The 22603-nt window shown below is 31.6% G+C and overlaps 2 protein-coding genes, 1 non-coding gene and 1 pseudogene across 4 annotated transcripts; 2 read left to right on the forward strand and 2 right to left on the reverse strand.

Annotated features, from left to right (window-relative positions):
* The first annotated feature begins 1681 nt into the window (after nt 1-1681).
* LOC108852852 (uncharacterized) lies at nt 1682-2624 on the forward strand. The gene is made up of 2 exons (XM_018626328.2): nt 1682-1758; nt 1869-2624. The coding sequence occupies exons 1-2, from the start codon at nt 1699-1701 to the stop codon at nt 2478-2480; spliced, it is 672 nt and encodes a 223-aa protein (XP_018481830.1). The 5' UTR covers nt 1682-1698; the 3' UTR covers nt 2481-2624.
* An 834-nt stretch (nt 2625-3458) lies between these two features.
* On the forward strand, nt 3459-3531 carry TRNAK-CUU (transfer RNA lysine (anticodon CUU)). Its single transcript has one exon. It is a non-coding gene; the product is annotated as a tRNA-Lys (tRNA).
* A 51-nt stretch (nt 3532-3582) lies between these two features.
* LOC108852054 (protein BRI1-5 ENHANCED 1) lies at nt 3583-6935 on the reverse strand. Of its 2 annotated transcripts, none has more exons than XM_057007792.1 (4): nt 6706-6935; nt 5597-6145; nt 3926-4061; nt 3583-3835 (listed from the first exon to the last, which is right to left on the reverse strand). In XM_057007792.1, exons 1-4 carry the CDS (start codon nt 6902-6904, stop codon nt 3697-3699), a joined length of 1023 nt encoding a protein of 340 aa, XP_056863772.1. In that variant the 5' UTR covers nt 6905-6935; the 3' UTR covers nt 3583-3696. The 2 variants fall into 2 exon arrangements, with proteins under 2 accessions (XP_056863772.1, XP_018481043.1); XM_018625541.2 differs by having other exon boundaries at nt 3926-4121; nt 6706-6934.
* An 8000-nt stretch (nt 6936-14935) lies between these two features.
* Nucleotides 14936-15668, reverse strand: LOC108853507 (LOB domain-containing protein 19-like; annotated as a pseudogene).
* Between the last annotated feature and the right edge of the window lie 6935 nt (nt 15669-22603).

The raw sequence follows: 22603 nt of genomic DNA on the forward strand, positions 1-22603 counted from the left end.
CTCTTGTTTAATGTCATTGGTGAGCACATTTGCCTCTTGTTTTTTTTTTTCTTTTGAAAAAGATTTTGCCTCTTGTTTAATGTGATGAATATTCAAAAGAAAGTACCCATAGTTACTTGCGCGGTTGGGGCTGCACAACACACTCACTAGTTCATTTACTCGATAGATCTTACTGCCTTAGAGGGATTTCGTTGGCTCAGTTAGTTTAAGCATATATTTCCTCGGTTTCGTCCATTACATTTTCAAGGTAAATATTAATTTTTTTTTCAGTTTTTATCTTTACTCTTATCCCATTAATTAACAAAATCAAATAAAATAGTATACATTCTAATTATGCTTTTAAATTTTACCAATTATAAGTAATTTTACCTAAAAGCATAAATATTTAGAAAAACACATTTATAGTTTTAGGATCTAACTGAAGAGATAATAGATCCAATAACAAATTATACTTCTAATTATGCTTTTAAATTTTTATTTAAATATTATTTATTATATTATTTTTGCATTGAACTTTAGAACAATTTACACTGTGAAACAAATATTTTTTTTAAACTACTTATATATAGAAAAAGATGAAGTATTAAATAAAGGTAAAACAAAAATATTAATAATTTTTTAATGTGTGTGTAAAAATCTTAAATGACATTTATAATTAAACAGAGGAAGTATAATTTAATCAAAATAATAATTTTAAGAACAAGAAAGAAAGACTATGTTTATATGTTTTTATCAGCCAAATTCAAATATTGGTTTGTTTTCAAACCAGGAATTGGTTCATATTTGTTGTACCTAAGTACAATAATTTTTTGTTTGTTCACATTTCTTTAATTAGTTAATGGAACGACCATTTATACTCTTTTTGTTTTTGACAACAGAGCGACCATTTATACATTTAATAATATTACATGCTTCGTAGTTTTAATAGATATCTTTGTCGCACATCGTTTAGCTCATATGGATGGTACGTGCATAATCAACCAAAGTAGCCGGCGAGGAATTTGAGTTTATAATATTTTGTTGTTATCTTATATGAACAAACTTTGGTTGGCATAATGAAAGCGAGTGTCAAAGAAAAAACAAAATCGAATCGTCATTATGTTGAAATAACAAAGGCTTAAATCTTCAACAAATGCTTAAATCCAAGATTAAAAATAAACAAAAGAAAAAAGAAATCAAAGATTGAGGCTGACCATCTCATGTAATTATTTAAGTTGTCTCACCAGGTCCACAATGTCAGCGATCAAATCCTATACGTGTATTTTCACACTCGGCCACTAGGATGAAAAATGAAACAAATAACTAATTAGTACCAAAGATAAAATTTAATAATTGAATTTTAATATGTTTCTTATAATTTGTAAAATTATTTGTTCCTCTCTCTAAAGTAACCATAAAATCAAACTTTACTTAGAAAAACAAATAAGCATTTATACATATATTAAAAAGCATATTTGTGTGTATATATATGACTTAATTTAGATAAACTAATAAAACTCATTTTAGATATAGTATGAAATTATTGACACAACTGAAACAATAGCATTGGGACTAGGGAGAAGTAAATGGTAGCCATGAATCCAATTGACACGTTGTTAATTAGTGAAAGTAAATGTCAACGCTTCGTCTGTCCATTTATATAATAACCTAGCCACTTCCTTCGTCACAAACTCACAAAATCTCCATTTAACTTTCACCATGAAGCTTGTCTGGTCGCCTGAAACCGCCTCTGAAGCCTACATCAACACCGTTAGATCGGTATGTGATTTAACTTTTTTTTTTGGTGTAAGTATGTGATTTAACTTATAATCATATGTGCATACATGTGCCTATAGTTATTTATCCTAAGTTTTAATTTGCATGTATAGTGTAAGAGCTACAAAGAATCAGGAGTGGCAGAGTTTTTATCAGCTACTGCGGCTGGATGGAACGCTAGGCTAATCGTTGAGACATGGTCACGCGGCGATCCTATCGCGACTAGCGTCGGCCTCGCTGTTGCTGCAAGTCACACTTGCGGGAGACACGTGTGTATAGTACCAGATGAGCAGTCAAAACTGGAGTACGTGTCGGCCATGAGAGGAGTCGTTACGACGGAAGCTACGGAGGTTGTGGTGGTCGGAGAATCTGTTGAGAGCACGATGGAGGAGTTTCCCGGCGTGGACTTCTTGGTGGTGGATTCAAAGCAACGAGCGTTCGTTAAAACACTGAGGTTTGCGGAATTGAGCAACAAGGGTGCCGTTTTGGTGTGTAAAAACGCTGCGCAGAGAGCGATCTCTGGGTTTAAATGGCACGATGTGTTAAAAACAGGGACACGTGTGGTGAGATCAGTGTTTTTGCCTGTTGGGAGTGGGTTAGATATGGTACACGTCGGAGCTGCGGGTGGCAACCAACGTGGTGACTCGAGGAAGCATCCTAGCCGTTGGATTAGACATGTGGATCATTTGTCGGGAGAGGAGCATTTGTTCAGACGCTTAAATTGAGATCCTTTTTTACCCTTTTGCGAGTCCTATGATGTATATATGTTACATGACAAAAATAATTTCTCCATAATCAAAAACTCTGATCATCTTTTTTGTAAAATACTCTTATCTTGTGCTTGCATGAATGTAAAATCATCGACAGTACAACCTCATGCATCATAAACAACGTTATTTGACCACACACATATGTATACTAAGCGCAACCTTTTTTTTTTTTGGGCAAAGCGCAACCTATTTTTTTGTCAGCACTAAGCACAGTCTATGCCACCATATGAATGTAACTTTAGTCTTTATATGAGTATTATTCTTTGCGGGAGAATGGCTTACATTTATCATTAGAAAATTGATAAACTTTACTTCTTCTGAACTCCTTTATTGATTTCAGTAACCGATTACAAGAAAAGAAAAGCTTTGAAGCTTGACAATGATTACACTCTCATGACGAGTGCAGTCATCATCATGTATCTCTTCATCACTAAAGAATGCTATGGAGTATGGAGCGTAGCATGAGAAATAAAGTCAAAGACTTGTTTCCAAAAGGATGTATAGCTGAATTTGAAACGTTGTTAACACACGAGTTCGAGTTTAAGATGAACTAAGCAGAACAAGAATCACAACATGAAAGGGAGACTGACTACTAGATCAATATACACTTACCAAGAAAAGAAGAAAGTACTTATAGTTAAGTGCCCCAACACAGTGATGGTCCATTATCAGCACACACCGACCACCTGGATTATAATATTAACACACATAATCTGCTTCCTGATTCTCCTTCAACTAGTGCTTTGAAGAAAAGGAGCACAGTGACTGCGATATCCTACAAACAGAGCAAAGGTGACAGGGAGGAGGCTTAGGTTGATTGCATTTCCTACATAACCAAGTTCTTTGGTTCGAAGAATCAGAGTGTAACTCATATAGTCCGTTAGTTTTCACAAGATTAAGTCTTTACTAATTTAAAGGTCTATCAAACACCAAGCCCGTCTAGCTCAGTTGGTAGAGCGCAAGGCTCTTAACCTTGTGGTCGTGGGTTCGAGTCCCACGGTGGGCGATATCCTTTTGATAATTTTTGCTTTTCATATTTCTTTGATTAATTATTCAAAAGTAGAAACAATTTTTTTCTTTCGTCAACAAGTAGAACATCTTACAAAACGGAATAAAAAGAAATGATATTTTCAATTCATATACAAATTTAAAATCAAAAACCCTTAAGACTTTAAAGAAAGCCTCTCGCTTGGCAGCTCTTTATAGCTCCGGTGAATATATCATCAGCTCCATACTTAAACTCGAACCCTGCACTCCTCAGCTTCTTCGACGACAGACTCATCCTCTTCTCTACTGTGTAACTCTTCAAACTTTACGTGCCCACAAAAAAGTTATTAAGTATAAATCAAATGCTTAGAGAAACCAATAAAATTAAGTAGAAATAATAATAATATACTTACTCAATTGAAGGTAGCTGAAACTGAGGAAACCTCGTAGACAAAAACTCAAAGACCTCGTCGATCTTCATCTCCACAGACGAACATATATATCTCCCTTTCGCTACTGGCTTTTCCAATAGAAATATCATCGCCCTTGCTACATCGTCAATATGTACCATGTTGTAAGTATCGAACAAATACTTCTCCTTGTAATTTCCTTCAATACAACAAAAAATATGAAATTGTTATAGTGAATAGTAGTTACTCAAGAAGCCATATATGAACGTTCATACTTCACGTGTTTACGAGTATTTTAACGATGAAATATACTACTATCCACCGTAACTAGGGTTTGCATATTGTAGTTTTTAAAATAATTAACCAAAGATCCAGACATATTTTGAGACTTATCCATATATGTAAGGACAAGATTTGGGTTCACCCCCTATGGTGAACCTTTAAATTTACCACCTCCATAATAACCAATCAAAATGTCAACTAGATTAATGATTAAATAATTTTAAAAATAAATAATGTCATATTTAATAATGCTAATATTATTATTTAATCCCTAAACTTAAACTCTATACCCTAAATCCAAATTCTAAACCCTAAATTTTAAATTATAAATCCAAATACCCTAAACCCAAATTTTAAACCATAAACCCAAACCATAAATCATAAACCAAAAAATCTAAACTCTAAACCCAAAACTATACCCTAAACTCAAACCCTAGACTCTAAACCCTAAACCCTAAACCTAGACTCTAAACCCTAAACCCTAAACCTAGACTCTAAACCCAAACCATAAACCCTAAACCCAAACCGTAGACCGTAACCCAAACCATGAATTCTAAATCAAAACTTTAATTTTTAACCTTAAATTTCAAAAGAACAACATCAATATTAATCCAAATATTTAGGGTATAGGGTTTGGGTTTTGTATTTACGTTTCGGGTTTAGAGTCTAGGATTTGGGTTTAGGGTATATATTTGGGTTTAGAATTCAGGTTTTTGGGTTTATGATTTATGGTTTGGATTTAGGGTTTAAGATTTGGGTTTAGGGTATAGGGTTTGAGTTTATAATTTAGAATTTAGGGTTTAGAATTTGAATTTAGGGTATAGAGTTTGAGTTTATGGATTAGATAGTGACATTAGCATTATTAAAATTGACACTATTTATTTTTTAATTATTTTGGTTTTTGAAAAAATTATTTAATATTTTTTAATCATTAATCTAGTTGGTATTTTGATAGGTTATTAGGAAAGTGGTGAATCTAAAGGTTCACCATAGGGGGTGAACCCAAGTCCTGTCCTATATGTAAATATAACACATATTATACTCTGTAAATGAAGATTTAACCTAGATTTATTAGCAAAAAAATTATCTGAACCTTGGTTTTATTAGAAAAAAAAAAGATTTGAACCTTGATTTATTAGAAAAAAAATGGTTTGGACATTGATTTTATTTTTTTAAAAGAGACCTTGATTTTATTAGCAAAAAAAAAAAGGAAAAACAGAGATAATTGATCCTTGATATGAATCATATATCTGGTGAAGCTTTTAACCATTCGATGACTACAACTTGGTTAATATTTACGAAAATAAGATTCTAGTTTTTCTTGTGAAACATTATACCTAGTATGCATGTGTAACCAAACCAAAGTTGTTATAAGATATAAGAATTGAGTACCAAAGATCATGGCGAGAGAGATGAAGACGGATGAAGGCAACGACGGAGATATAAAAGGTCCGACGACGAGAGGGATCACAAGCGTCACAACCTCCAATCCATTCTTCCCGCCGAACTCAAGCGCTGCCGTCTCGGCCGCCATTTTCGACACAACATAAGAGCTACTTACTCTCTTCTCCTTCTGATTCCTAAACACTTCCACGTCGCTCCAAACGTTCTCATCTACTACTCCTCCGTTTCCTCCAGCACCGCTTCCGACGCCGTAGAAAACGGTTACGGCGCTTGACGTGTAGAAAAAGCGTTTCACGGTTTTAGCATCCAGACATGATTTCAGTATCCCCATAAGACCTTGCACGGTGCGTTTTGTCACGGTCTCTTCGGTCTCGTTGCTGGTCGGGTCCATGGGATGTGCCACGTGAAACACTGCTTTGCATCCTTCGATAGCCGGTTTAAAGCTCTCCGGTTCGTTGAGATCGGCGGTGAATATTTTAAGCCTCTCCGAAGCAAATGGAAGCTCGGTTAAGTAGCTTATATCTCTTTTAGTCTTTTCTGTATTAAGCATAGACGTAAGCTTATTAGTTATCATCATTTGGTTATTAATTATTGAGCATACAATAGATGGTTAACTTTATATATGGAAAATGCATGGAACATGACATAGCTATGGAGCTTCAGGATGGCTATGTTAGGTAACTTATGCCTTTCTTATTCCCTTCTGTATTAGGCATAATCACGAGCTTATTAGTTATCATCAGTTATATCATTTGGTTGTTAATTTTCGAGCATGTAATAGATGTTTGACTTTATATATAGAAGATGCATGGAACATGACATAGCTGTGGAGCTTCAAGATCCTACAAACTGACAGATCATTCCAGCCAAGTACAATAAATGTTTCACACCCATAAATATTATTATTGTCGATCCAAAAATCAACTTTAAATGTTATATCTATAATAATATCTCTCTTTTTGTACTTTATGCAAACGGACTAATCAACTAACCCTGAAATAAACAACAATCTTACTTGCATTTGGTAAATCAATAATTGATAATTCAGAGTCTTTAAAAGGGTGAAGCTAATGGAAAATAAAGAAATAGATTCGAACCTGTGTTAGCTCGAACGGTGGCTCGAACTGAGTAGCCACGTTGAAGGAGACGCATGATGAGCCATGAAGCAATGAAACCAGTTCCACCCGTTACACAAACCAACCCCGTCCCGTCCAAGAAAGATGACGGCGTTTCATCTCCCAGCTTTCTCTCTCCTACTCCGTTCTTGTTGTCATCTTCTTCTTCTTCTCTCCCCATGTTCTCTCTCTATCTCGCTTGTGGTGTGTGGGAACATACATCTAAAGGGTTCTTAAATAACGGAACCTACGTCATTTACTATCTCACACCTATCCGCGTGACATGTTCCCCGTTTTGCCCTCTTCTCTCTTTATTACAAATAGTATTCGTATACATATATACATCCGTTATATCAATGCTACATTTACAGATCATCTAATACTATTCTTTATAATAATTCACATTCTCATGTCCGTTTATTACAAACATTGTTATTGGATTCCGTTATTTTCATTCTCTCATCTTCTATGTACAACTGAGTTTGTTTTTTTACTACTATATATACCATAGTTTTGGCTTCCACTAGTGGAATGTATTAATTATTAAATTATGCATGTTCTATGCATAGGTTAAGGGATATTATTTAAGATCGTGAGTATATATTATCAAAAGAATGAAAAAGAACGCGTGAATGAGATGGAATTGGAAAGAAAGTGTAGGCGTGGCACATGATTCTGCAACTATCTGATTTGTGCGTCTCCACAAAGCACCGTCTTTCTCGGGCCGATGCTTTGTTGATGTTGCGAACCATCTTCCTTTTACTAGTATAACTAGATTAGGACCCGTTCTAAAAGGCGGAAATTGATTTGTCAAATTTCAATAAGTAATATATGGTATATATAATATGTGTATATAATATTATATATATTTTGTGTAACATTTATATATATATATATATACATATTAGACATATATATAATATTTTATAAAATATATATAGAATTTAATAGTGTTATAATTTGTGTTGTACTTGTTATTAGTTTGTATTTAATCTTCTTTCATTTTTAGTATAATAATTTGCCTTGTCACACCTTTTACCTTTTAACTTATACACATTGTTATGCCTTTTTCAAAAAAAAAACTTATACACATAGTCTCTTAAAATGTAATATATAAAGAAACATATTTAAAAAATCTACTGGCCATATGACACCATTATTTGGTTGTTTGAACAAAAAAAAATCATGTTCTTGCATAACTGTGTATGTTGTGATATGATGTAGGTGAAGAGTAAATATATGGAAGTAAAGTTAGTGATACGAACATGAGCCTATGTTGGTCTATGCCACATTATTTGGTTTTTGGAAGATCAATGAGCATAAGTATACACGGTCTTTGTATGTTTACGTTGTAAATGAGTCGGATATTTTTTCTCTTATGTCTGGAATGATATGAAACTCGTTGATTTAAGAGTGGTTCAGTTTTATATGATCTAATTATATTAAGAGATTAACCAAAATATTATAAAAGTGTTACTGGTTAGGTTTAACTAATCTATGTTGGTTAAGATTTGATTTAATTTAAGTTGGTAGGTTGCATTGTATAGGAGGCATGATATATTCTAGCAACAACTATGAAAGAGTCCAAAATTTAAATGAGAACTTCAAATAGTAGATAATCCCTAAATTAATAGATTAGATGTAACTTTTTATATTGGTCATTCTAAAGTTAATTAAGTTACTAGGTAAGGAAATTAATCCGTTTTTATTTCATCCCATATTTATATTACCATTTGTACAAAGTAAAAACTAAACTAAGTTAACTACTCTCGGTTTCAATTCATCTCATATGTGTTATTAAGCATAAATAATTAGTTTAGAGTTCAACTTCCAATTACACCAAAACAATACAAAAAAGAATGACAAATAAGAAAAAAGAAAAAAGAACAATAAAAGCCTAACTAATCATAAAAAAAAAGTCTAACTAATCATAAGTTTCTTTCCTACAAACATGATTAATTTCTCTAAGTATAATCTTTTTATTATGTGGCCTTAGAACATCTTTAAAAACTCTCTATTTTAAAATTTGAAAGACTCTATAATTGAAGTTTCAGAATGTTTTTCTCAAAAAAAAACTTCAAAATTAACTTTAAAATTATTTATATTTTACTCTATGATCCTTATATTCTTCATAATTAATGTAAATTCATAAAAACTTTTGTAAATAACAAGCACATATATAAAATGTTACAGAAATATTAATTAATAAAATCTTAAACTAAATTATAAAATTATAAATAGCAATATCTAATTAAATATTAAACTACATGAAAAATAACATATTATTTTATGAAACTATTTCCACAACACTTCATCTTCGATTACACAAAATTTGTTTGTGTAATTTAAATATTATATCCGTAATTATGTCTTCATGTACACTACATGAAGATAAATTTATTTAATAATTATGTTTTCATTTCACTTTTCAAAACTCTAAACTTGAATATTTAAAATTTCTTTTAAGAGAGCAAAAATTCTATATTTGAAATTATAAAATTTCTTTTTGAGATGCTCTTAGAACATCTCCATTCTTAATTTTTGTCTATTTCAAACTCGAGTTTGAAGTAAAATATTTTCTAATCATAATTTATTTTGTACTTCAACATAGAATAAAAGGTTGAATTTCTTCTAAAATAAATAAAATGTTTAATTTCATTGATCACTCAATTTTCTTAAAAGGTTCAATATGTGTCTATTAAAAATATATATCTAACTTCCGGGTCAGAGGTGTATCCCACGGATAGATCTTCTTCCGAGTATTCAATGGGCTGTAAGCAAATAACTCAAATCTGTGTAGCTACATATGAAGCTAGTAATTTCGCAATAGAAGGAATTGATTCCTAACGTAGACCAAAATGACAACTTATTCTTTAGTGGAAACTATTAGACCAAACTATCAGACAACCACGATGTAATCGTGGTTAAAATATTTGTTTTTACTCATCAATCAATTTTTTTTTTAATAATTAAACTCGAATCTATTAAAAAAAATAGACATAATCCTTTATTTTTACTCATCATTCTATATTTTTCTGTTTTTAAAAGGGTTAAACCCTCATCACTCAATTTGTTACTCCAAAAATAGAATAGGAATGAAAGTAAAATTCAATTTCAACCCATTTTGGTGTGAAAACAGAGCAGGTGCAACGGAAGTCCATCACTGATCCTTAGCGTGCTTTCATATGCTGAGTTTAATAGATTTATATTATAAAAACCAAATAATGTAAGGATTTCATCGGATCAATCCTTCCCTAAGAGGTTTAAGGACTTGATCCTTAAGACAGGTGGCAACGGGTTATTGGGCAGGTGATGTTTTGAGTTTGGTTTTGTCGGCAATGAAAGCTTCTTCTCTCCTCTGCCATGAAAGCTCCGATGAATCTCTCTTCTCCTCACCTCTCTTCTAAACTCAATCTCAGCCATCGATTTCATCTTCAACGGCTTATAAATCTCCCTCGCGTCTCTCTCTCTTCGGAAACGCGACAATCGAATCCAAAGTCCTCACCTTAGATGAAATCACAGGTCGTGCTTTGTACAACACCACCATCCGTACAAAAGACCCAACGACCTCATCTGTTCTCCCTTTCTCCACTTCCTTCATCTTCGCCATGGCTCCTTCATCTTTACCAGGGATATTCTCACCTCTGTACGCTTCTCTCTCTGTTTTTGATTCCCAGAAGCCAATCAATTTTGAAAACAAGGCAGTGAAGAAACAACAGCACTGGTAACACCATTGCAAGCTCAATCTAGATTAAAGTCCTTTACTGTTCAAAAAAATAAAAAAATTGATATTAAATTGTTAAGGATTCCAATGGTGAGTTCACCATTGGAGCTGCTCTGAGATGATTGGATGATTAAAATTTACAACATTTATATATTTTCATGTAGCTTTTTATATTCAAGTTACGATACCCTAGTGTTACAAAAAAAAGACTATACGATACTCTAATATATAGGGTACGACGATCCCTACGTTCCTAAGGATAGATCGTAGATGGACTATATACTTAAAGTAGTTCTATTTTAATCGATTACAGCTATATAGATACAACTAGGTAATAACCCGCGCCTTGCGCGGAGTGAATTTTTTTTATAAGAACTTAAATTTTATTTCATAATTGAATTATTTATCTAATATTTTTTGTGGTCAAAATTAAATCAATAATTGTTTGGTATAATGCATTTGGTTCTTGGTTTCAATTTGGTTATTTCGGTTCTTGTGTTGAGGTTTAGGATCTGTTCGAATATTTAGAAAATTTGGTGCGATTATTTAATTTACGTTCAGTTCAAGTAACAAAGTTGAGAATCGGCTAATATCCGAAATAATTTCTGATCACATATTGTTTCGATTTGTTTATAGTTTTTGTTAATTCGGGTGAAAAAACAAAAAAATGGTATTTTGCTTAATTATCATTTTTTAGATTTTGGATAAAACTTGAAATAATTAAGATAATTTTAAACATTTCAGATACAATTATTTTTTGTAATTCTGTTTTTGGTATTTCAATTTAAAAGTAATATTTAAAAATTTATAATTATCTCTATAATTATATAAACTATATTATAAAAATTTGGGTACCCATACAGTTTTCGGTTCAGGTTTGATTTTCTGATTTTTCGGTTCGGTTCTGGTTAATGTGATTGTTTAAAGTTTTTAACAATATAAATTAAACTAAAATGATGGAGGATACAAAAATTAATACAAATCATTATTATTCAACATCATTAATGATCATATATATGTTAATCATATAAGGTAAATCCGTAGCTTTTATTTAAGAAAAGAATGAAGAATATATTTATGTATTAATAATTAATTTAATGAAAAGTATAATATATATTTAGATGGACCAACCTTTTTTCTAATGATTCTCAAAATCAACCTGGTGATGACACGTGGCTACATTTAAAAGTTACAATGCTTCTCAATTAATATATAGGGGATGAGGGGAAAATTGTAAATATGGAACAAAAAAACTAATACATTGTCCTAATGCCATAATATGAAGTATAAGTTGTTCATCTAGTATATTTTTTTCTGTAAACCCAATTAAGCCCCCAGTTAAAGCCATATTATTTCCTATTCTCGTTTTATTAATTCAGTTATTAAAAAAATAACAAGTTAACAAAAATTATTTCGTTTGATTTGTTTTCTTCCGTGTTCAAAAACGAGGTCAACTCGCACGGCGTTGAAGAACCACGACGATTCTATCAAGCTCGGACAAAAATTCGGATTCATAAAAAAAGTTCAGATTTTGTGTGTTTAAAAGTTTGAAGTTTGATGTTACGTCTCAAATTTATAGTTTTAATGCAAAAAAAATAAGAAAATTGCAAGAAAATGATATTTGAAGTTAACGGCGGCCATGGCTAATTCGCAGCAAAAGTGAAAACCCTAAAAGGAAGAAGACGATTTAATTACGAGTTTGCCATTAATGAAAAAAAATATTATAAAACAAAAAGGAGACTCCTGACCCTTGAACCCTTCACATGTTCAATCCTAGAAAAGCCTGCTGCCACTGGACTGTGTATATATCTTTGTACTAAATTCCCAGACAAGTCATTAATAGATTATGTTTCTACGAAAATCAAGAAAAAGGCTAAAAACTAATCCCGCATTATAATGGACCCCGACTATGTTGATTAATCCTCAACATAATCTATTTTTTTTTTTTGGTCAAACAACATAATCTATTTTAAAAAAAAATTTAGGAAACAAGAAAATTATGGAAATTATATATTTATAATATATTCTCAACAGATTTTGAAGAGATATAGGGAAAATATACATTACGAATTTGGTAGAATATATAGAAAAACGGTAGATTACATAACCCAATTGCGGTAGAATAGAGTATTTTGGTAGATAAAGCAATCATGCTTTCGTAGAGTATAGGTAATTAGGTAAATTTTGTGATTATGTGTTCGTAGATATATTAAAAAATAAAGTTAATGAAATCTACCATAATTCAGAAATTGGAGAAATGGTAGCTGACTTATTCTACGAAGGTAGAATTGTATCTTTCGAAAGGTGCTATGTTCTACGAGTTGTAGATATCTATGTTGTTAGTCGATTCTATAATCTACGAGCCGTAGAAAGTAGATTATGTTTTCTGCCATCCGTAGATCAAAAAATAAAATTGTGATTTACTAATAGTTAGTCAACCATTATATTTTTCATATGATTGTTTTTTGTTTATGTACATTTTGAATATTTTTCATATTTTTACGACTCTTAAAATATTTAATATGAATTTTTAAAGTTGAACAAGGGTATCTGAGTCCAAAACAGACAAAAACAGATTTATGGCAAAGGGACAATGTAGTTGTTTTTTGTGCCGTTTTGGCAATTTTTTCTACAATGAATGCGCGTGACCCATGGTTTCTTTTTGTTTGGGTTCACATCATGGTCCATTTTTTTCTCTTGAATGCAAATGATACGAAACAAAACAATATTAGAGGAGTATGTATACTGTATACTACACGACTACTAGTTAATGGGTTTCATAACACAAATTAAAAAATATTGTTTGTTTTCAACTCATTAATTACATTGATTAATTTGTTGACCATACAATGTTTCTTTTCAGTTATAATTCTGAAAACCTAGAAAGATCTTTGGGGCTTGCAGAAGAAGAACCAAACATCATATTTTGTTTTCTAAAAAAAAAAACATCATATTTTGTTAAGTTCCATAAAAATACTCCTACCAAATTTTGTTAATCTTCTTAATACCACATATTTTTGCTATCCTATTTAATACTTAAATTAATTATTTTACTTATTTTAATATATTTATTTTTAAAATTACGTCTATTTTGATATTCAAACTATGTTAATTTTAATCCAAACAAAAAATAATATATAAAAATTAATATCATCCAAAATTTAGGTACATTTATTCATAAAATTTAAAAATAAAATTTGGATTTTTTAAGATTTGTTTTTGAATTTTAGTGATTTTCTAAAAAATTAAAAACTTATTACTAAAATGAGCATGTTTTAGATATTAAAATGAACATCGTTTTAAAAGTAAATATATTAAATGAGAAAATTAATTAGTTTACTTACTAAACAGAGCATCAAAATTTTTTGGAGATTAAACTATCACATTCGTAATACTATTTTCATATAAATAGACATTTATAATCATATGATTAACTATTTAGCGTTTAAAGTTGAGGGGTGGAGTTTTAGAAATAGCGGTTTAGGATTTTGATAAATATATAAATTAATACTTAGATTTTTAAAAAAAACATTTGAAATAGTTTGAAAAAAAAATTTGAATTTCAAAAAGAAAATTTGAAAAAATCAGAAAAAAAATTCTAAAAAAATAATAATTTATAAAAAATTGAATTCAAAAACATATAGTTCAAAAACTACCAAAAAACATTTTACTTATTTATTTATTATTATTTATTGAAATAATTATTTGTTTTTTGTTGTCAAAAAAAATTATATTTATATTTGAAGCGTCTTTTTTTTTTGTTCATTCATTACATCATTCATTACGTAAATGAAAATTTGACTTTTACATCATTCATTACATAAATTTGAAACGTCTTTTGTTTTTGTTCATAGGATATGCCATTGCCAGTTTGTTCGTTCCAACCGAACTTTCTTATCTGTAAATATGCCGATTAGGATTAGCAATGCATGGTATAATCACTCTGCACATAGACTATTCATATAAATACTCACTTTAGTCACATTTCACATAGACTTATCATACGACGAGAAACTAATGAAGCTAATCGAAATTAGAGAAACCGATTCGAACCTGGATCCAGTCCAGTTCAAATTTAAAGCCTTCAATTATTTCTCATTGCAAATAATTAAAAAGCCCACTATAGCTCTTGAAGCCCTTTCTCACTGCAAATAATTAAAAAGCCTATTATAGCTCTTGAAGCCCAGATTGTTGTATGCACTCGTTTAAACAGAGAAAAATGTTAAAGCGTACGTAATCTTGTTAAAGTATTTTCTTTACTGAGACCGAAACCTAGTGGTAATGGCCTTACTAGTAGTTAGCTACCGTTTAGGATGGGCCTAACATGAGAGAAATGATCTTAAGTGGAAATAGTAAACTATGAAGAATAAATAGATTCGTCAAATTCTTTTCTAGACACTCTCGTTCATTGCTATAATACATAAACATAAGCATGGCTTGTGGACCTAACCTAAACTGCGAGCCGGAAGTTTGGCTGTCGGTAAATACCTAAAGACGAACTGCTTGAGATAATTGTTCTTTTTCCCAACAACATCCAAGTTAGTTGGTTCCAAGGGATATTCATTGTTAAACGCTAGGTGGCTGCTGCATTTGTCGTGGTGGGACTAGATAGAAACGCTAAAACATTGAAAGACGAGCTTGAACATGCGCAATCTCAGCTTGTAGATTCATCACCTAAAGACACACACGCATAGAGAGTCAGAGACCTTGCTTGTAAGTTCGAATATTTATATATGTATAATCCACCAAGTATTTAACATAAGTATTTAACATAATGTTTAATAAAGGACCTGGTGTTGAAGAGAGAAGAGATGGCCAACGCAGCCGTAAACAGGATCACGGAGCTTAGACAAAGCCTCGTAACCGACGTGGCGACCGCATCAAGCCGCTTGTGCAAAGGCAATCTCAGTAACATCTTAGAGGTATTACTTGCTCCAAACACTCTGTGAATCGCTGCAAAACTAACAGTCCCTTGCTCTGAATCGAAATAAGGAGCGAAAACGCATCCTCGAACACACTTCCTCCTCAAGAACTTGCACGCCCCGCACGGTCCTTCTCCTCCTTCACCTCTTCCTCCGCCGTTCAAGTTCTCGGTCATCATCTTCAAGTAGAAAGAGAGACAGAGAGGAAAGAAAGAGATGGGTTGTTTACTTACATATCCAAGTCGATATACTAATATCGTCATTTTATAGATAATTTAAAATTTTGTTCTGAGTGACAATGTAATTTTGTGAACACTATTGAATGATCAGCCGGTTATTTATTCATTTTTCTGCGTCTTTACGTGAATGCTACTCTTGTAATATAATTCTAACATATCTTCGTATGACCAATTAATATGCATTCCAAAATTCAATGTTATTAATGATCTTGTAATATGTTCAAGATATTTATTGAGGTATATTGAATTTGGTAATTTATGGAGTTTGTGAAATTTAAATCTAACATGAAATCCAGTGTTAATCAGCTGTGGATTTGGATTTGAACAAAGTGAACTAAAATCCAGTGTTATTGGATTAAGGATTTATCAAATTAATTTTTAAAAGAATAAGTGTCGATAGATCATCTAGGGGAAAATTAATTACCAATATCAAAGAGACACGTAATGGTTTTAACCAGTCCTAAAATATCATATTAAATACTTCCTCCGTTTCAAATTATATGTCGTTCTAGAGGAAATTTTTTGTTTCAAAATAAGTGTCGTTTTTGGTTTTCAATGCAAAATTTATTGATAATATTCTATTTTCCATTTTTCTATTGGTTGATACATGATTAAGTGTATTGGTAATAGTGTTTTTATTTTGGAAATATATATAATTAAATATTTTCTTAATCCGTGTGCATAAGGTTAGAACGATATGTAATATGAAACGGAGGGAGTACCGGTTATGTGCTTTTAGCTCATTTTTGATTTTTTTTTTGTCTTTTCTTTTTAGAACCTCGTTTTAAAAACCTCCCCTCGAGATGGTTTTAGAAGTTAAACCAAACAAAACGCTGTCTAAGACAAACCACAAGTTTACTCGAATACACATACCACGTGTGATCGATTGGATTCATACAGCTCAAATGTGCAAAACAATAACCCTTAACCCCTAATTTTCATTCTAAATTACATAAACTTAAGCCCTAGCGGCCCCTCTCCATGCACATTTCTTTCAAGCTTTCACATCGCTTGTCACACCTCCCACTCTCCATTTCTTCTTTTTTTTTTTTACGAATTTGAGTGTATACATGTCTAGATATCCCCACATGATCATGTCATATACATTGAAAATGTAGGAAAAAAATATCTTGAAATGTCTGATCCAGACCATAATCCTATTTATAAAAACGTATCATCACGAGGGTTGGTTTAGACAACCGGACTAGGACAAACATATGACACTGAAACACACACAAACACAAACTGTGTCAGTATCAGTAACTTGTAGCTTTTGTAAGTAAGTGAGACAAGACAGTTTAGTAATTATTTTCCTCTTTTCCATTCTCCACTATCACAATCACATCATAGTATACGTGCACATAGATTTGAAAACGCAACCTCTTGACCTTCTTTAATGTCTCTTCTTCCTTCCTGTTTCTGTTTCACCCGACATTATTAACTCACTCTCGATCCTCTTTTCGGTATTTCTATATATTTTCATATTACGCAATGTTACTTTTTGAACGTATGATAGTTAAAAACAAAAGCTCTTTAAAATACTAATTTTCAAAACGAATAGCTGATGTGGTAACCAACAAATCTGCAAAGCCGTAAGCAATTTTATAAATGAGGGTTCTGGATCCTAAATAAATTTAGGTTTGACATAAAACAAACATGTGAATTAGTCTTGGGCATTCAGGTCATCGGATCGTGTTCAGGTTAGTTCTTTTCGGGTCCGAATATTTCGAATCCTAAACATTTAGATTCAATAGGTATTTGTAATTTTTTTGATTCGGGTTCATGTCGTTTCTTTTTAGATCAGGATCTGTTCAAATTTATAATTAAAATAGCTACAAAATATCCATAATTTTGGGTATTTTTTGTCAAAAAAAGAAAAATAACATATCCAAATTCCATCAAATTTAGTCGATATTTATCATGTATATCTAAAATTTTACAAAATAATTAAGTTAAAATATTAATAGTTAAAATAAAAGATTTTTAAATTCTAAATTTTACATTTTAGAGCTTCATATTATTTAAAGTGTTACAAAAATAATAACAAATATTATTAACAAAAAATATTTCAACTAAATTATGAAATAATATATAAAAAATAAAACACAAAATTATAGTTTTGGATATACATGTATTTAAGTCGAGTATAAATCGATTCTTATCAGTTTGGTCTATTTGGGTCGGTTTTTCGAATCCGGATTTATCCAGGTCGATTTTTTCGGTTTTAGTTCTGTTGGGTAAAAAAATTTAGACTCTTACAGATATTTTTGTGATGGTACCGGTTCGAATTTTCGGATCCAGGTTAAAATGCATGTGCATAATGTGAATACCTAAATTGTACACGGGAGTGACGCGATGACTTGCTGCAAAACCGATTACATATAAATGTGAATACATTAAATATACTTACTTACTAGCCAAATTAATCTCCAGGAAACCCATAATTTGTTCAATATAATCAATCCATCAACCAAGATCCTTTTTAAAAAAAAAGGTAAACACTGAAAATTGAACAGCACGCGTTTGCATGCGGAGAATAAGGAAATTCTGGCTTTGAGAAATTGCAGTCAAAGAGAGCAAACATAATCGAAGGGAGCCGGTTGTACGTGGCTTGCTTTTCATATCAGTAAACAAAACCCACGTCATAAGAGCTAGACACATGGCATGACTAACATAGTCTATGACCTCTGTCACACGAAGCATTCATCCCCTTAAATCACCGTCACTTCTCTAATAGTGAGCCTATAACAACCCCATTTTATAGCGCGCGTACGGTCTAAATTTTGTAATGCATCATTCATCAGTCATCACAATAATAATAATAGTTAGTATCCCAAACATAAGCTACATGATCGTGGTGTATTACTTACTGTAAGTTAGTGGAGACTTGAATTTTGACTGGACAAGAGCTATGATCGTTATATAAATAATGTAAACCAAATATCAGATAATCAAGAATTCAAGATACGGCTCCATTCTGCAATTCCCTCCTTTGTTAAAGAATTTCAAAGTAATTTTCAAACCTTGACTTTTAACTTTTGTAGAACTTAAAAAAAAAACTTTTGTAGAACTTTTTTAATATATCAAACATAATTATGTATCAAGGTCATTCAAAAATTATATCTATAGATTGTGATAGTCAACGAACATATAACGACCTTACATTAATATCATTAATGCGGTTTGCAGTTGTAAAACCAAGACACTAACCATCCCATAGTTTTATCTGAATGGTTTTGCAGATTCTCATATATATAAATTAATTACCATTATAAATTAGTCCATACATTTTGATGATGTGCATCCAAACAAAAATTGTATATTGAGGAATTTCCAGTTAAAAAAAATAATATATACATATATATAGAGGAATTTTTAGATTTGACTGGAAATTGTAAAAATGCACTCGAAAGAAGAGAGAGAAGAGAGAGGAAGAGAGAGAAGAGAGAAAAAAAAACAGATCTGAATTTTCCGGCCGACGGCGGAGCTTCCACAGCCACCGTCGGTCCGGAGTTTATGCGTCTTCGTTTTTTGTTTCTTATTTTTGTGTCAAAGTATTTGTTTTGGAGAGGGAGGGATTGTTCTCCTCTTTGTATTTTGGTTTCCGGGCAGTGAAAGCTTTTTCAGTTTTGCTGACGCCGGCTCTTGTTTCTTGAGGGATGGAGGCTTTCTTAGCTCTGCCTCGTCGGCATCTGTGGCCTTTGATTATGAAGGCGTTTGGTGGTGTGTGGTTCTGAAGGAGTCGCGTTAGTCGACTCGAGGTTTTCTGAGAGATGGAAACGGTGGTTATGGTGGTCGAATGAGATTTCGACTCGTTCTGATAAAGCTCTCTGACAGATTGGAGATGGATCTGAGTATAGTAGCTTCGATTGTGCTCAAAATGAGATCTTGATCTAGATAGATCGATTGATGCTATTCTGTGGGAAGAAGCGAGGGTGATGAAGTGGTATGCGGTGTAGATGCATGCTTTTCGTAAGGCTGATGAGAAGTCGTTCCAGATCTGGTGCGTTTCCTCTCGGCGGTCGAGTTGTTGAAGCGGCTGTACGGGTGCTCGGTGGTAGGGTTTCGAGACACGTGATGTCAGCATTAGGGTTTCCGGTTTGGGCCTGGGCCTTTTTGTATGTTTTTTTTTATTTTTATTTTTTTGGATTCCATTCGTTTGGGCTTCCAGAGTTGTAGTTTCGTGGGCTTTGGGCCATTTTAATATTAAATCTAATGAAGGAAAAAAAAAAAAAAAGGAAATTGTAAAAATGCAACCAACTATATATATACCGAAGTTGAGTTACGTATGAAATGCAACTACTGTCTGAACAATATCCGACGAGATGGTGATTAATTATGATATCGAACACAATAAGTTTATTTTTTAATATATATCTTTTTAGAAAATTTAAATATTGAACTGAATATACATGAATTCTTGCCAGCTAGCCATTTATTAATTTCCTCAAATGGACTTAAAATGAAGTCATGTATGCATGCATGTGCGTGAGTTTTTTTTTTGTTTTTGTGGTTATAAAAACAAGCTACAATAATTTTGGGATTGTGTTTGTATAATTTAGTTATAAGAACATCTTCAACTTAAATTTCCATTTTCTATTCCAAATTAGAGTAAAAATAATTATGGAGTAAAAGTATTCCAATTCTACTTTATTATTTACTCTATAATAGAATAGTAAGTAAACAAAAATTTGATTATTCTATTTATGAAGTAAAATACAAAATAGAGTGAAATATAGAGTCGGATTTAAACATTTCTTACTTTATATCATTTTACTTCATTTTAGAAAAAAATAAATTTGAGTTAGAAATACTCTAATACAACTAATCATATTAAAATCTGAAAGTAAATGTAATTTTAAGACCATCTTTCGACTTTGGAGAATTTTTTTTTTTGCCGTAAAGTTAAAAATACGCAAAAAAATAAATGTGAACCTATAACGTTGGAGGGTATCTCTGTAGTCAACAAATAACAGAGATTACTCAAGTAGATATGATCTTTATTATACAGAGGTAACATTGGAACGTATCTCTATAGCCAACGAAATTTCGCAGGATCATTTGTCATCAACATGGTCAAATCTGGGCATAGACAAATAAAAAAATAGTTTTAGTAACCAAAAATTTCGGAGACTTTTTACATAGATATTGGTCCCAAAATTTTGAAGAAATTGTTTTTTACTAAAATTCTTTAAAAATGTTTCAAGTTCCCAAATTCTCAGATACAGTTCTGGTCATCAGTTTGTGAATACGGAGGCAAACCACTATTTTTTTTTGATAAATGGCAAACCACTAATTTGACTAAGTGGTTGGCCTCACTTCACGTTAACATAAACGTGGAAGCTTTAAACTAAATCAAATACTTTTCAATTTATATATATGTATAAATACTTTTCAGCTGTAATAGCTAGGCTTTCAGTTCCTGTGCTAATTTAAGCGTCCATATATGTGTCCCGTTTTTGGTGGAACGGAAGGCTAAAGCTGAGTAGTATGGATATGGAGTATGCTACATGTATATATTTTGATGTGGCTTCCAAGATATAGTTGCAAACTGTTTCAAGTCATAAAAATTTCAAAATGAAATTTTTTCAATACCAAACAATTGACCTTCACAATTAGAAAACACACAAGTACACATTTATAGTTGCTGCAAGTGACCAACCTGTTAAAATACCCCTGCTAGAGTTTATTTGATCATTTATTAGAATAAGCACCACTAAAAGATTAGTATAGTATATTTGTACCATCAGCTCCCACTTAAACTCTTAAGTCAATCGTTTTGCCTTGTTTATTGGCGACACAATATCATTTTCTACTATATTTTTCAGTAGATATTGACCAGTGGACTTTGGAGTTCAAAGGAATAAACGGGGTATCAAGCCACAGTATATGAGTAAAATAACGCATGTGCGTATATATAATTTGTTTAATTACGTCTGTTAAATTTTATAATCAAGATATAATCCATATTTTCTTTACCAGAATCGATTAGAGCATTATGATAAGCGAATTATAGGGTTTGCCTGCACGAGTAGGAGAAACCGTTTCATCTACAAGAGGAACAAAAGGGAATTGATCAATGTTAGCATAATATGTAGAATTACGAAAACAAAAACAAATTTATACAACATATGCTATATATAGACTATAGAGCTATAAAGAAAAAACCTATGCACGAATCTAGTGAATTAAATTTCTATTTTTTTGTCAAAAAAAAAAGAAAAAAAAACTTGTGAATTAAAAGTGTTTGGTCTATCGAAGTCGAAGATGTTAGACTAAAAAAAAAAAGAATTTGACCCCAAAAAAAAGATGTCAAACTCTTTTTGTACATCCCCAAGATTTGAGGTATCATGTCACTTCCGCTTCCTACATCAGCTCATTTTAATTTATTACGCTATTTATAACTCGACAATGTTCTTAACTAATCAATCACTTTAAATGGTACTCTCTCGGTTTCAGATTATGTGTCGTTTTAGGGAAAATTTTTCGTTTCAAAATAAGTGTCGTTTTACAATTTCAATGCAAAATTTATTAATAAAATTCTCCAATTTATTTTTCTATTGGTTAAAATGTGGTTAGATGTATAGGTAATTGTGTTTTTATCTTCGAAATATATAAAATCATATGTTTTATTAATATGTGTGAAAAAGTCTAGAACGACAAATAAAATGAAACGGAGGAAGTATAATTTAGGATGCACGAACTGTCTTTTCGTGATCATGCATATTTCAAATATATATATATATATATATATAGAGAAATTTTAGGATTGTAGTTTTCCACATGTTTAGTAGGTTGAAATCATTCCCAACTCGGCGATTCTAAACTATATCGATGGATTAATATTGGAACTGTTATATAGAACTCTCGAAGAGCTTGTAATTTGTTGGTGGATACGTTCATAGTCATTGAACATCTTTAAAAGTTACCGACGTAAGCTTCATTTCTTTAACACTATAATTAGGAAATAAAAAAATATATCGTCCTTACCATCA

This window comes from Raphanus sativus, chromosome 4 (genome assembly GCF_000801105.2).
Source record: "Raphanus sativus cultivar WK10039 chromosome 4, ASM80110v3, whole genome shotgun sequence".
In the NCBI taxonomy this organism is placed as follows: Eukaryota; Viridiplantae; Streptophyta; class Magnoliopsida; order Brassicales; family Brassicaceae; genus Raphanus; species Raphanus sativus.